Here is a 15,209-nt window from a genome sequence, read left to right on the forward strand (position 1 = left end):
CGAGTGCACATGCAGGAGGACAAAGCTTGAACACGCACATGTATCTTAATATCAGAGCAAGAGAGAGTGTGCGTACAGTTTGTGCAAAAGTGTCTTTTATTGTTTCCAGGCTGACCGTTAAAGAACTCAACACACACGTCTCCCAGAAATCGTCTAGAATTCAGATGACGACTTTGAAACTCCTGAAGTTTTTCAAATTTTGTGAGCCTTATGTATCAGACATTTAGCCATATCCCCGTGGGTGACGAGGAGAAAACTAACAAATTGCAATAATGGGGTGGGTGGGGGGAACAAGTTTTGTTTAGTCGTGGGCGCACCCTGTAGGAAAAAGTCATGTATTACAAAATAAATACTCCCGTATTATATTATGCATTGATGTATTGTATTAAAACAATGAAATGTTAATCAAGGTTATAGATATTTTAGAATTAAGCAAAAGAATAATAGTTTGACACTATTGGGTAGGCTAAGGGAGAGTTTCTGTTAAAATATGCTACTTAACATTAACGTGCATGTAGGCCTATGCATCTTACCAGAAGAAACTGTCTAGCAAAATGTAGAGCCATTTCAATAAAATAGAGATAAAATTCTTAGCATTTCTTGTCCAGCAAAAGGCTATACTGATCCCTCCATATACGTGTCCTTCAAAAAGCCAATGTTATCCAGAGGGCGGCGCGCGCTTGTCCTCATCAATCCGCATTTAAATTTCAGAACGTGTTTTGCCTCTTGAAAGGTTTAACGTTACTAAACTATAGAATCGTTTTAATATGTTAAATTATTATATTCTCCAACAAAATTGGATTTCTACTAGAGCAACACATTCGTGTTTGGTCAAATTATCATTTAATTATCAATGTAATCACAAACGTATCGCCTGTAATTGGCCTCGCCTCAACAGCGCTTAAAAAAGTAACAGATATCACCTGATAACGTCTTCGGTCTTCGTGCGTCTTCAAAAACGAACTTAGGAAAAAAAGTTTATGAATGAATAATGATATAGATAAACGTTATTAGCAAATTAATTGTACATACATAGTACATCGATAAATAATTGAAAATGTAATGCAGCTCGTGTGGGTCACGCGCCTGCGCTACAAAGCAATAACTTACCCGGATATTTATTTTGTATGACGTAAAATAAGATGGCCGCACAGTGGTGTTTATCTTATTGATACTCACGCACTGATTACAGACATGAAAAAGAGGCATTTACATTTACCGCAGTTTATTTTAAGCACGGACTGTATCAATATTGTGCTGTTCCTCTGATTTTTCTCATTTTTGTTGTGGGCGGAAGGACCGCGTTTTGAGGATAGTTACACATAAACATGGTAAACTGCTTGCATTAAAATCAACAGTCTCGCTAAACCTTCCGATAAAGCGATACTTTTCCGTTTTAGGATAACAAACTTTTGTTTCTATTTATAAAGATAAAGTACAAATGGTTGTAGAATGATTGTAGTTTCTAGTGGGAGTAGAACTTGTGTACATTCTGGTCATGACTGTGTTTGACAGCATTTCTGAGCATCATACCGAGTCTGCGATTCACTGACCATGTTTTGAACATTTGAAAGGAAATGGATGTCCAGCTTTATTATTATGTTTAATTTGGTAATTTTCAGTCTGCCAAAGTGGACAGCAGGGAGAGAAGTGAATCGAGTACAAAAAGCAGAAGAAGGTCTGACAGCAGCGGTGAGTTTCTCTAGTCTAGACAATTGGAAGAATAGGATCACTAAACCTGACTCCACCAAACATGCAGGAATCATTTTGTTTACACCTACTGTTTTTTTAAATGTATTAACAGGAAGAGAAAACAGAGAAAATAGGAAGCGAGCAAGAAGTCGAAGCAGATCGTCCTCATCATCTTCCAGTTCTTCTTCATCCTCCTCCTCAGCCTCATCATCATCTTCGCGGTCTTCATCCAGCAGTTCATCATCACATAGTAACTCCAGCTCCAGTAACTCAGGTAAGTTAAATTCAAATGCTACAATAAATGTTGTGTTATTTACTCATTTAAATAATAATGATAATAAAAGCAATTCATTACATTCTTGCTTAACTCTCAAATGTATTGTCCTCAAGGATATTTTTTGTCGGTGTAAAACCTCACATACTTCCATAAATGGTTAGTTCACACAAAAATGAAATTTATATAATTAATGACTCACCCTAATGTTGTTCCACACCCGTAAGACCTCCATTCATCTTCGGAACACAGTTTAAGAGATTTTATATGTAGTCCGAGAGCGTATCCAAGTGTATGCACACTATACTGTCCATGTCCAGAAAGGGAATAAAAGCATCAAATTAGTCCATATGTGACATCAGTTAGTTAGAATCTCTTGAAGCATCGAAAATACATTTTGGTCCAAAAATAACAAAAACTAATACTTTTTTCAGCATTGCCTCTCTTCTGCATGTGTTTTCAAACCTCAAATAAAGATTAAAACGGTCATGAATCTGCGTATTGATTCATGATTCGGATCGCGTGTCAAACTGCTGTGTTGTTGCTGTGTACTGTGACATTGGCAATCCGAATCATGAATTAATACGCTGATTCATGACTGTTTGAATCTTTATTTGAGGTTTGAAAACTACCTCGGAAGAGAAGACAATGCTGAATAAAGCCGTAGTTTTTGTTAATTTTGGACCGAAATGTATTTTCAATGCTTCAAGAGATTCTAACTAACTAACTGATGTCACATATGGACTACTTTGATGATATTTTTATTCCCTTTCTGGGCATGGACAGTATAGTGTGCATACACTTGGATATGCTCTCAGACCAAATATAAAATATCTTAAACTGTTCTGAAGATGAACGGAGGTCTTATGGGTGTGGAACGACATTAGGGTGAGTCATTAATGACATCAATTTCATTTTTGGGTGAACTAACCCTTTAACAGAAGAGAGTAAACCATTTAGATAAGTGAATAAAAATGTATGATGAGGTGCAGATGAGGTGCTAGAAATGTTGGATGTCTTTTGTGCTTCCACTACCAGATTCTTGCAAAAAGCAAAGAAAATCTTCAAAGAAAAGGAAAGAGAGACATGGCAAAAAGGTATAGTTGGATCTGTAAATTTGCATACCTCGGCCAAGAGCGAATATTAACGGACAACTCACATGAAAGTAAAAATTCTGTCATCATTTATTATCATTTATTCATCCTTGATGTTACAAACATGTGTACTGTTATTTATAACACAAAAACTAGCATCTTGTGTAATTTTTACACGGCTCGACATAAAATGTCAGTTAGGGACCAGGGACTGTCAAGCTCCAAAATTATAATGATTTCTTTTTTTTTTAATTTTAGAAAGGAAGAAAAGAGAAGATACACAAACGAAAGAAGGAAAAGGGACAGAAAGGGCAGGATGACAGCTCTGGACCTGTTCAGATTTCAAAGGTGCTCGACTCAAAATGTCATATTGGGGATTATGTTTTAGTGATGCGCTGTGGTCTATTTATTTGTATATATTTTTTCCACTTAATTTTTTTTCCTCCTGTAAGCTTTTTGCACAAAAGTGATATAACATAATTTCTGTCATCCCCAGTATCTTAAGGAAAAGAAGAAAAGTGGCAAGTACAGTATGATATCAGGGAAAAAGATTAAAATGAAAGTGAAAAAATCAAAGAAGGACAAGCAGGTGAGTATTTTGTTGTTGTGCAGATTACACATCATGAAAGAAAAGGATGATTAAACATTTGCTTTATCTAAAATCTAAAATGCTTTGTAACATGTTCAACTTTCTGTTGTGGGATACTGTTCTAGTCTTGAGTTTTCTTCCGGGAACAAACATGTTGCTATATTTATCCTTATTTGAATAATTCCCGCCCACGGCATATGCAAAAGAGGGTGAATCCGAGTTGACTTAATCCCCAGTCGGATGGAATTCGTTTTACAAGGGTAGATGGAGGAATGTATTTTAACCACAGGACATCTGTAATTTTAATGGCACAGGATCAGAAATCTCAGTAAAACTACGTACTTCGACCTTTTTTTATTTATTTGAATGGTTAGCAGAAAAGGTTACTTGAGGTTTGCCACAGACTTGTCCCACCACCTAGAACGCAACTGAAAGCTTTTTCAAGCACCTCCACCTTCGGATGGGATAAGTATCTTTTAGGTATTTTTTTTTTTTTTTAATGAGAGGTAGAAGGTAAAAGTCGCTGTAATCTTTACTGACATTGTCCGTAATAATTACTCAGATGGCACATTCGGACCGGACTAAAATCACTGAGTAATCCTGGTAATACCTACTTTACCCCACCTCTCCATTTTAAACTAATCCTGTCCGAATAGGGCTTTAGTAGTGTTGAAACTCACAGTTATGGTAAAGAGCGTGACATTTGTCGAACATCCTTAATGCGGTTGACCAATCACAACACACCAGTCCAGTCAGCCAATCAGATATATATTGTGCTTTTAATAATGAGGGGCTTCACAGAGACAAGAACTGAACTAAACAGAGCATCACTAATAGACTAGGAAGAGAATAATGTGGAAAATGTTTTTTTTCTTTTGTTACATTCAACCATGAAAACCTATTCTAGTAGACCCTAAAAACAAAATCAAGGGTAAAAAACGAAATCGCCCTCATTCACTATTCCCTATGTTAGTCCACTAATAATAGTTCACTTGAAGGAGTGAAGGAAAATGAGAGAGAGAGTGAATTCGGGCAGCCGTTGTGTGTACATCGGCTGTACAATCGTTATTGCGGTGCAATGTGGGATTGAATAAGTGCACTCAGTAACATCCACTATAGTTTAGGACATCACTACAAATGGCTGTTCCCTCAAATAATGTCTTATTTAAGGGTATAGGGGGCGATTCCAGATTCAGCCCAAGACTTTGTAAAAAAAAGCATAATATTTCCTCTTTTAATTAAAAGAGTGATATGCTTCTTTTTTTCTGTGCAGTATTTGTCTGGTTTTGTTCTCATTTCTAATTAAAATGTGTTAAAAATATGTTTAAAAAAAATATGGTCCGTGACTTTACCCATAGGATTCTGAAGAGTAGTTTTAAAACATAAAGTAAGGCTGAGCTCGCAACGCGTCTTCATGGGGCGCACTTCACTCCCGGTTAACTGACAATGGGCAGAGAGGCGGGACATGGGCAGAGCTGAGGCGACATGATGAGGACTAACAGACAGCAGACAAACGGCAATCCACCTGTAACTCAGTGGCCACGCCCTTAATTATGCAGAACTTTAAGGCTTTATATAATGTAAAAAAAATTAGTTATAAAAAATTCACCCCCTCACAGTTGTCGTGAAGGGCAAAATTAGTTATATAGACCAAAACCACAATTTGTACCAGACTGTAATCATTTTATTTTCTGCTGTAACATTTTAACATGGATCTCAATGAGATTCCGCTCCCTTTTGGAGCCTGTCTCTAGCAGACAGTCGATAAATTGCAGTTTAAGTCACTTCCGTATTGGCTTCAAGAGAATATGTGGGAGGATACCACTTGGTTAGAATGTAAATCAGATGGACTAAAGTCAGGTTTAGGGTTGTGCACATATCTATCATCCACTTGTTTCTTTTCTTTGAAACAGAGGGACAAAAACAGAGCTGAACTGCTGGATTTCTTAAACTCCACCTTCTGATTCAGTCCAGACCTGGAACTACAGAACCAGTTATTTTTGTTTGTTTGTTTGTTTTTTGCATTATTCACCTGACCACCACTCAGGGAAAGACCATCTTCAACTATTAATGTTGTTGCCTGATGTTATACATTGACAATTCCTTCCCATAAATTCTTTATGTAGATAATTATTGTCCTTTTTTCTTTTTCTTTTATTCTAGGCTTTGTCCTCCAGTACTTATGTTTTATGTATGATAAACTGTACCCTATAAGAGCTGTAGCTTGGATGTGACATTGTTACATGTTACTGAAATTGTAGACAAAATAAGTATTCTTGTATTCTCATTTTTAAATGCAAAGCTCAAGTAAAAAACTGTATCAGCCAAGTTATTTCAGAGAAAGATGTTATGTGATTAAAATATGAACAGTTTGGGCTGATTCCCACAGAGATGAAGGTTGTATATTATGTCTCAAAGTGGATCATTTAAAAAAAAAAACTTCAAATTTGAGACAACATTGTATTGGTGTTGTTCCAATGATGTTTTCCTAGTCATCCCCTGATAATCGGTGTATTTACTGTGGTGAGCCGAATGCAAAGGCACCACCAGCAGGTAGTTGACAACAGCTTCTGATCTGCCATTGTGAATCATGTGCTTCTAATCGTTATGATGACAGTAGGTTATTATTAAATAAATTGTGTCCTTTATTTTATAGTCTCAAAAAGGTTTTGATGCCACATATATCATCAGCATTCTAATTTTTTTTAAACCTAAAGCAGGTCTTATAGCTGGGGAAGTGTTTGAATATATTAATTTCCACAGGCTTTGATGCTGCATGAATTAATATACATTAATCAGCATCCCAGCGCTCTGTTCCACACATTTTTGTCGACAGACAGGTTTCTTATTTCTCCAGTAATATTCATCAGTAATAGTATAGGTATAGTTTATTACATAGTATTTTATCAATATTTTCCACACATATATGAAGTTGTATGGTATTTGTAAGGATACTAAATGTTAATAATGTACAAAATTATATATATATATATATATATATATATATATATATATATATATATATATATATATATATAGTGGTAGAACACAGGAAGGAAGTCTTAAGTCTATATGGTGTTAATGCGTTAAAAAATGACAAACCTCCAATAATTAATTTAAAGACTTAAAATAGTTGGAATTACTGTTTTATTCCATTAACAAAGAAGTAGGTTAATCCATTTAAAAGGACAACACAACTTTCCGATGCAGCAGTACGGCACAAATAATCAAATAAAAGGATGACAAAATTACACAATTTTTTAAATCTTACTATTTATAAACCAGAAGGTAGTTATTATATAAATAAGTACAGGATGGATGGATGGATGGATGGATGGATGGATGGATGGATGGATGGATGGATAGATAGATAGATAGATAGATAGATAGATAGATAGATAGATAGATAGATAGATAGATAGATAGATAGATAATCTTCATCACATCTGTAGTCTGACAACAGAGTAATCCATCTATTAATAGATATACAATACATAACCCTTTCATGATGAGCATCAGGAAACATTGTTGGTCACATGACCAAACTCCCCAACAATGTTAGACCTGCCCGAACTCATGTAGACATCTTAAATTTACATTATAATTTAACATTTGCTTTATTATAGAAGTTGATTTTTATTACCACACTAAAATAAGTGAGGACAAATTGTGAATGGTGGGATTAAAAGAATTTTAAAACCCCATGAAATTGCTTGAGATTTTCTTCAGCTACTGTGTAGTGGAACAAATAAAAGTTCCATAAAAAAAAATAGCCTTTAGCTTATTTATTATAAAATTTGGGTATGCTATATGTTTTGCTCATTTAAAAAATAAATACAATAAAACCTTTTAGAATTACACCAGCATGGCCTCCTAACTGATAGACATAATATGCAACATCATTCTTTGAGCAAGGAAAGGTTGATCTTTAGATAGAACATGAACTGTATAATTTACCTTTTACAATATTTGACAACAATCAGAAAGGTGTACAGGATAGAGGCATTTGGGGAAAAAAATAGTCACTATCTCAGAATCACAAGCTCTTTATTTTTTCAGCACAACAAAAGGAAAACGTATTGTTTTCATAGTGCAACACTCTAAATTCTATAGTAACATTGATTGTACTATCGTGCAAACACCTCATTACTTACTCAATTGCACATATATTTGACAAGATTACAAGAAACATTCTATCAAATCACAAGTATCTGAACATTTCCACAGCAAATACAGGCCCACCTGGTTTAAAAAGGGGGCAAAGTTAATAAAATAAAAAAAGTAGACCTGCACTGGATTATTTGAAAACAGAAGGGTTATATAAAAAACCCTTCTTTTTTACTTTTGCCAAATTCAAGGGATAAATTAGGCAATTGTAGTATTCCAAAACAACCTGTCGTACGAATGTAATCTGATGGTAAGTGATCAGATAAATATGTTTTTTTGCCTATTTTTTACTGCATTCATTCATTCATAAAAAAAACTCGGGGTTTATATTCTGTAACAGATTATCGATTTGTGCTGATTGTCTTATAAGACTAGTTTAGTTCCCAACAAGAACATACCTTTTGCCTTCATGCTTACGCCTCAAATATAAATACACTGAAAGTAAAGGTGATGCTTGGAATATCAGCCAGGTGTTAACAGGATGAGATCCTGCTGAATCCCACTCACAGACACTCAAGCTTTACCGTTGATTCCCTTGTGTCTGAACTCTGGCATGCTCCACACGCGCTGTGTTTTCTCTGCTGTCTGACTAAGGCCCTTTTCAACATCTCCACACACAGTCTTGACGTCTATGCCATCTTCCTCTGAGCCGTAACTGTTTGATTTAAGTCCCAAGGTGCTGCCAAAAGGGTTAATCCGCACTCGAGATTTAAAGCTCATCAGCGACAGGCTTATTGAACGTCTGTTGTTCCACTGGTGGGTCAAACGCTGAGCCTCTTGCTCCTCATGAACACGCTCAAGTGTTTCCACAAGCACAGAGCGGAAGAGTCCGGAAACCACTTGCACCTCAGGTTCATTCTCCATCAGCACTTGCCGAAACCTTAGAATAGAGAAGAGAGTATAAAAAGAGAAGGGAAGGTTTTGTGACACTTTCTCCAAGTAGCTACATATCTGTTAATATGGGCGCTGAAGTAAATATTGTTGCTGATGTGCTGGGAGTGTAATACACCAAGATTTTCGAAGAAACATGCCAAACAACGTGACTGTCATCTTCGCAAGAAACAAAGTCAAACATAAATAGAGAGTACATTGTGAGAAATAAAGTTGCAATTAGAAGATATAATGTTGCAATTGCGAGAAATTAAGTCGAAATTGCAATAATCAGAGCTGCAATTATACAATTTAAAGGCACATTATGAGATATAGAGACAAGTGAGGTATAAAATCGCAATTAAAGAGCTTCCATATGATCCTAACATAAGTGGACGGTTCTAAGGGTCTTGGTTAGTCAGGAGCCCCCCTGTGGGTGCTGTTACTAATTTCACATGCAAAGAGATTAGCCAATCATAACAGGCCTGTTACATATCTGTATGTGCAGTGACAAAAATAAACCACTGTATCTTTAAGCAGCACTAGGTGCAAATAACGATAGATGATATTTACACCAAGTGTTAATAACAACTAAATTATATTTACATTCATTGAAAATATAATTTTTTCTAAAGGACTTCAGTGCTGGGAAGATGAATGTGTATTTAAACTGGGTCATTTATGTGTTAGAAATGTGAAATTATTTTTGAATTTGGTGCCTTCTAGACTGAGAAAAGATATAAAATGTATTTTTGGCTCATGTGGATGAAAGACAACAACTCCCAGAATGCCCTTGCTTCGCTGCCCTGCGCCCCTAAATAGTAATTACATGTAATTTATCATTTATTTTGACAGATACATACTATTTGCACATCAGTATTTTTGTACATTAACAGGATGCAATAATAACAAATTATTATTTTTATTTAAATTATTAAATGGAATGCTGCCTTAAAGGGACAATAAAAGCCCTCCTTACACCTATCCCTACCCAATAAATGGTTTTATTATTATTAAACATTTTGTTTGGCACTTTATTTCCACATTTAGAATATTTTCTTAAAAGTGTCCTAGAATGAAAAATGTAATTAACCTTGCCATAGTTAAATAAAAAGAGTTCAGTACATGGACATCACATGGGATATTTAATATGTACTGGTAATGGGATCCTTAATATGTACGCCTCCAACATTTGAATGCCAGCTAATGTGTATTGTCAGGCGGAACTGCGCAGTGCAGATAAACACGCGTCGGGAGTTCAGCAGATAAACAAGCGTCACACAAGGATAGCGAAAACGAAAGATCAGGAAAATAAATATCATGTTCCAGGCTGTGCAGGGGACGTGAGGACTTTTCATACCCTTCCCACAGATAAAAAATGTCAACAGTCATGGTTGATGTTTATTTACAATCGGATACCGCAACAATTTAATTCAAACTTGTTCGTTTGCTCGGCCCATTTCACCATGGAGAGTTTTTCTAACCTGGGGCAATATAGCAGGATTCGCTCAGCGTCTAAAACTGAAGAAAGGGCCGAGTCCATATTCCTGCAAACTGTAAGTAGTGATTTTATCCACTTTTTGACTGTCAAACCCATTTCTAATTAAATTGAAAGTTTCTTAGTAAGAAAACATTACGATAATATCCCCTGTGTTGTCTAATCTAAATGCTACTAAAATAACAATTGGGAACTCTAAGTAGGCTAGCTCACATAACAGTTTGTCAAATGACAAAGGTTAATATTATTTCCTGCCAGTGTTGTCATAAAATACAACAGTAGATACGTATGTTCATCCCTTTAGACGGATTAAAATCTAAATGAGCCTATATTTCATCATTAACACAACTCAGAAGCTAACTAACATTACATTTACTACAACTGTTTAGTTGCTTACAGATCGCTCACTCGACTCTTGTAACAGTTGAAACAATATCATTTGACAAGGCTTAGTCAATTTGTCAAATAAATATACATTTTTGAGAACTGAAGTATGATTATTTTGCAGCGGGTGAGTAGTAAACATGACACTGACTATTTTGAGTGGCTGCTACATTACTTTGTTTGGCTAAATAAATTGACTTTAAAATCAGTACTGTCAAACTTGCACTTAATGTGAATAGACACTCAGTATCTTTCATTGTAAGGGTTAAGTAAAGAATGGAAAGTGGTCATGTGTACTGTAAGTAGACCTCAAGGAAAAACAACATGATAACTGAATGATTATAACAAGATACACACAGAACAGAATTTAAAGAAGCCATTTTGAAATGTAGAAATTGTGTGTTAATCAACCACATAACAGTATTTCAGGGGGGTCACCTCCACTGATTATTTTACATAACACAAAATATCAGCCTAGCTTTCTCAGGTTAATTATCACCTGTGGCCCTATGGGAGCAGAACATAAGTACTTGACTCATCAGTGTAAACAGCCTCTCAAAACCTACATGCTCTTGCTCTACATACTAAGTTCTTAGGCAGTCTTAAAATAGGTTTCCAAGCAAGGTTCTTATCTTTCCAATTAAATCAATGAATCAGTCTCTTAATCTTCCTTCTAATTTCTGTAATTAATAAATTCTCTAGGGTGCTTTCGTAACATAGTCCATTTTTCTTGCTTGGTTCGGTTAATTTAGGGTAACATAGTTCATTTTTCTTGCTTGGTTTGGTTAATTTAGGGTAACATAGTCCATTTTTCTCGCATGGTTTGGTTCATTTAGGCATAGGCCTACATGAACATGGCAATCGCACTTGGATCCGCACAAAAACAATCGGGTGGTCTTGGCCAGATTGCAAACAAACTCAGGGGCAGTTCGCTTGAGGTGTGAAAGCAATCCGACCCAATGGACCAAATGGTATTATAATTCATAATGGGAAATGAGCTATATATAAATAGCAGTCATGTCTGATTCTGTGACTGAGCACATTAGTTATTACAGTTGGAATTGCCTGATTAAATTTGTTGATAAAAAACAAACAAAAGAGCTCCTCTTAATCTTAAAAATGTTTAATTGCGCTTATCTGTGTAAGAATGTTATCTCGATGAAGCCTTGATTCCGGTTCTAGCTGCATTATGTTTGTATAGTGTTTGCATGTCTTGACACAGTTAAAGGGTTAGTTCACCCCAAAATGAAAATTCTTTCATTAATTACTTATCTTAATGTCGTTCGACAACCGCATGACCTCTGTTCATCTTTGGAACACAAATGAAGTTATTTTTGTTGAATTCCGATCGCTCAGACAGGCCTTCATTGACACCAATGTCATTACCTCTCTCAAGACCCATAAAAGGACTAAAGACGTCGTTACAAAGACGTCTCACTACAGTGATTCTACAATAATTTTATGAAGCGACAAGAAAATTAAACGCTGCATAAAAAAACCCTAAATAACGACTTATACAGTGATGGGCCGAATTCAAAATAATGTTGAGAATGTTTAAGAATCAGTCTATTGATTCATGATTCGGATCGCCAATGTCACGTGATTTCAGCAGTTTGACACGCGATCCGAATCATGAATCAATAGACTGATTCTTAACCATTCTCAACATTGTTTTGAAATCGGCCCATCACTATATAAGTCGTTATTTAATTCTCGGCCCTTCATAAAATTATTGTAGAATCACTGTAGTGAGATGGGATTTGTAACAACGTCTTTAGTGCCTTTTATGGGTCTTGAGAGAGGAAATTTCATTAGCGTCAATGAAGGCCTGTCTGAGCCATCGGATTTAAAAAAAAATATCTTAATTTGTGTTCCGAAGATGAACAGAGGTCTTAAGGGTGTCAGATTACATTAGGGTAAGTAATTAATGAGATCATTTTTCATTTTTGGGTGAACTAACCCTTTGACCTCTAGACAGTGCTGGGAGAATTAAATACCTATACCTCCATGCTTACGGAATACATGCCTTAATTGCTGATATAAGTCAAAGACTCAAAGGAGTCCCCATCCTCAATAAGAGACTAACCTATGCTCTAACCAAAAGGCAGTAGACAAAAAAGCTGAGAAAGAGCTAGCTACTTAGTCTAACTGGCCCACAAAGCTTTGCAGAGCGGACTGGCATAACAACGCTCTCTCTGTTTAGGCCTCCCCTGATCTCTGCCTCTGCTAGATTCTATGTGAAGCCTCCTTGACAGGTGTGGGATGTAGTTAGACCTCTGCCAGGATAGCAATTACGAGTTGTAGGCTATCTGTGAGCCTCCTTGTAAGATATACTGAACATGGAACGTAGTTAGGTCTTCTCTCGATTTAGAGAGTAGTCATGCTGAGGCCTCTGCTCATAGAGCTCAGGTGGTAGGGTAGTGTGTCAGGGTATTAGGCATTCCCCATAGCTCTCTTTAGGAGATGCAGCGCAAGTTCCCTTTCAAAAGGGAACTAATATATTTGAAGTTTACCAAAATGTACAAAACCTTTTGGTTACAACGGACTTCCATTGCAAAAAAAGAAAAAAATTCTCAAAAACAAATTCTCAAAATATTATATGTTCCACGGAAAAAAGAAAAAGGTAAGCAAAACAAAGTAAATATTTACAATGTTTTTTTTTGTTTTGTTTTTTGAAATATCCCATTTAATGGGTGTTGGTTATCGATAAAGGGGGGTTGAGCAAAAAAATCGGTTGCTATGCTATTGCGCTGTTGCTAACTGAACAAAAAGGAACAGCGTCAGTTGGGGCTCATCTGAATCTGTCAGGTGTGCATCCCATGAGGCCTGTGTGTGATTTACAATTATCACTTCAGCAGGTTAGAGCTACTTAGTTCACCTAGAAACTGCATAGCAGTCTTTGTGCACTTCTTGGAAGAGACATCACAAAGACAGCTTAGTAAACTAATTACCCAGATCAACCTCCCCTGAACCTGCAATGACGAACAGCGTCATGTTGAAAACAAAAGGTGCAATTATATGCAGCGTTTAATCCATCTGTCTTACTTTTGTATTGCAGGTCCGCAGTATGATGGTGGAACTTTGCTACACAGGTCCTCAAGTCCCAGTCTTTCTCCTTGGCTGATGTCATATGAGCAACGTGGGGGGCTCATGAGCCAGCTGTAGTCCACGCCGCTCTTCAGCCTCCGATATTCATTGTCTCGCTCCCGCTGCAGCCTCTCGGCCTCCTTTATCTGCCAGCTTAGTTCCAGCATCAGGGTATCCACAACCACTTCAGAAGGCTCACGTCGTAGGCTCCGACCGTAAGGCTCGTTCCAGCTAAACCACGACATGCTCGCTTGTGTATCTGCCGTGGTCACCCGAGCCTCTGCTGCTCACTTTTGCCTGTAGCGGTGCAGTAAAATTTGACCTGGTTGCATAAAAGAGTAATTTAATTATTGTGATGTGTTCCGGTCATTTTGACCCAGGCACAGTAGTCTTTCCCCCCTGAAAATGCTATAGTTAATGTTATTGCCTTAGACTTACTGACTTTGGGTACATTGTCATTGGTTACTGTCCTGTTATAAAGAGCATTTGAAATTAAGAGCAGTTAAATGAGTAGTTTACCCAGAAATTAAGATTCTGTTATCATTTAATCACCCTTATGTCTTTCCAAATCACAAAAGAGGATATTTTGAGAAATGTCTCAAGAGTTTTGTTTGTCTATACGATGGAAGTCAATGGTAACCAAAAGTTTGATTAGTAAAAACCATAAACCTGCCTCGAAAGGAAGACCTGATCAGAAGGAAAGTGCAAAATGGTTATAATTTCAGAAAATGTCAAAGCTTTCAGGTACATTCATTTGGAGACAATAGCCATATCCCTACTGACAATTTGATCAAAGCAGTCATTTATTTACTTCATTTATTAATAAGTAAATGTATGATGTTGTCCATCAAAAAGAGATTATTGTGGATTAAATGCTGAACTGACAAACATTTTAAGCTTTTAAACTAAAAAATATAATTAATTTCCACCTGATACCACTAACATCCTATATCACTGCCGATGATTCTGTTTATCTTCTCAAAACGTGTAAAATGTCTTAGTCTTATGCTTTTCTTCCTCTTTGTTCATCTACCTACTCCTCCCCCAGTCTCTTTTGCTATCTCTTGTTTATTCATTTCTCATTTGCCCATTCTTACCTTGATAAGGGATCCAGTTGTCTTGTAGGGCTTGTAGTTGTGCAATGGCCCAGGTCACATTTCCTCTTTGAGATTGCTCTGAAGTGCCTTTCTGTTTTCGGTTGCTATAGCGATGCTCCCCGAGCCTATTCTGCCACATGCATCATCAGCTGAAAGGCAGCAGACGGGATGGGAGGGCAGAAGAGAGGGGGAGGATGGGTCATGCGCTGCATAAACAGATTACGGGCATGTGTGGGCTACGAGGGCACGTGACTAAGACGAGTTATCTGGTAAAAGGCTAACGTTGAGGCCTTATTATTTGTTCCCCTTCATTATATTATAATCAGCATTTACAGACAGCCATCCTCCTGTAAATGAGCTCATCTGAACTATGAAAGCAATTACATGACATTTAAATTGTAATTGTAAAAATCTCATGATAGTGTTATTCATCATGATTTGAGAATGTTCCAAAAAT

The 15,209-nt window shown here is 36.6% G+C and overlaps 2 protein-coding genes across 3 annotated transcripts; one reads left to right on the top strand and one right to left on the bottom strand.

Annotated features, from left to right (window-relative positions):
* Positions 1-1,112: 1,112 nt before the first annotated feature.
* Positions 1,113-6,297, top strand: si:ch211-22i13.2 (uncharacterized protein LOC553945 homolog). The gene is made up of 7 exons (XM_067417274.1): positions 1,113-1,331; positions 1,623-1,692; positions 1,805-1,966; positions 3,005-3,063; positions 3,319-3,408; positions 3,557-3,649; positions 5,563-6,297. Exons 1-7 carry the CDS (start codon positions 1,329-1,331, stop codon positions 5,611-5,613), a joined length of 528 nt encoding a protein of 175 aa, XP_067273375.1. The 5' UTR covers positions 1,113-1,328; the 3' UTR covers positions 5,614-6,297.
* A 532-nt stretch (positions 6,298-6,829) lies between these two features.
* Positions 6,830-14,965, bottom strand: rd3 (retinal degeneration 3, GUCY2D regulator). Of its 2 annotated transcripts, none has more exons than XM_067418547.1 (3): positions 14,753-14,965; positions 13,614-13,952; positions 6,830-8,696 (listed from the first exon to the last, which is right to left on the bottom strand). In XM_067418547.1, the coding sequence occupies exons 2-3, from the start codon at positions 13,898-13,900 to the stop codon at positions 8,330-8,332; spliced, it is 654 nt and encodes a 217-aa protein (XP_067274648.1). In that variant the 5' UTR covers positions 13,901-13,952; positions 14,753-14,965; the 3' UTR covers positions 6,830-8,329. The 2 variants fall into 2 exon arrangements, with proteins under 2 accessions (XP_067274648.1, XP_067274647.1); XM_067418546.1 differs by having other exon boundaries at positions 13,614-13,977; positions 14,753-14,961.
* Positions 14,966-15,209: the final 244 nt, after the last annotated feature.

This window comes from Pseudorasbora parva, chromosome 15, assembly GCF_024679245.1.
Source record: "Pseudorasbora parva isolate DD20220531a chromosome 15, ASM2467924v1, whole genome shotgun sequence".
NCBI classification, from domain to species: Eukaryota; Metazoa; Chordata; class Actinopteri; order Cypriniformes; family Gobionidae; genus Pseudorasbora; species Pseudorasbora parva.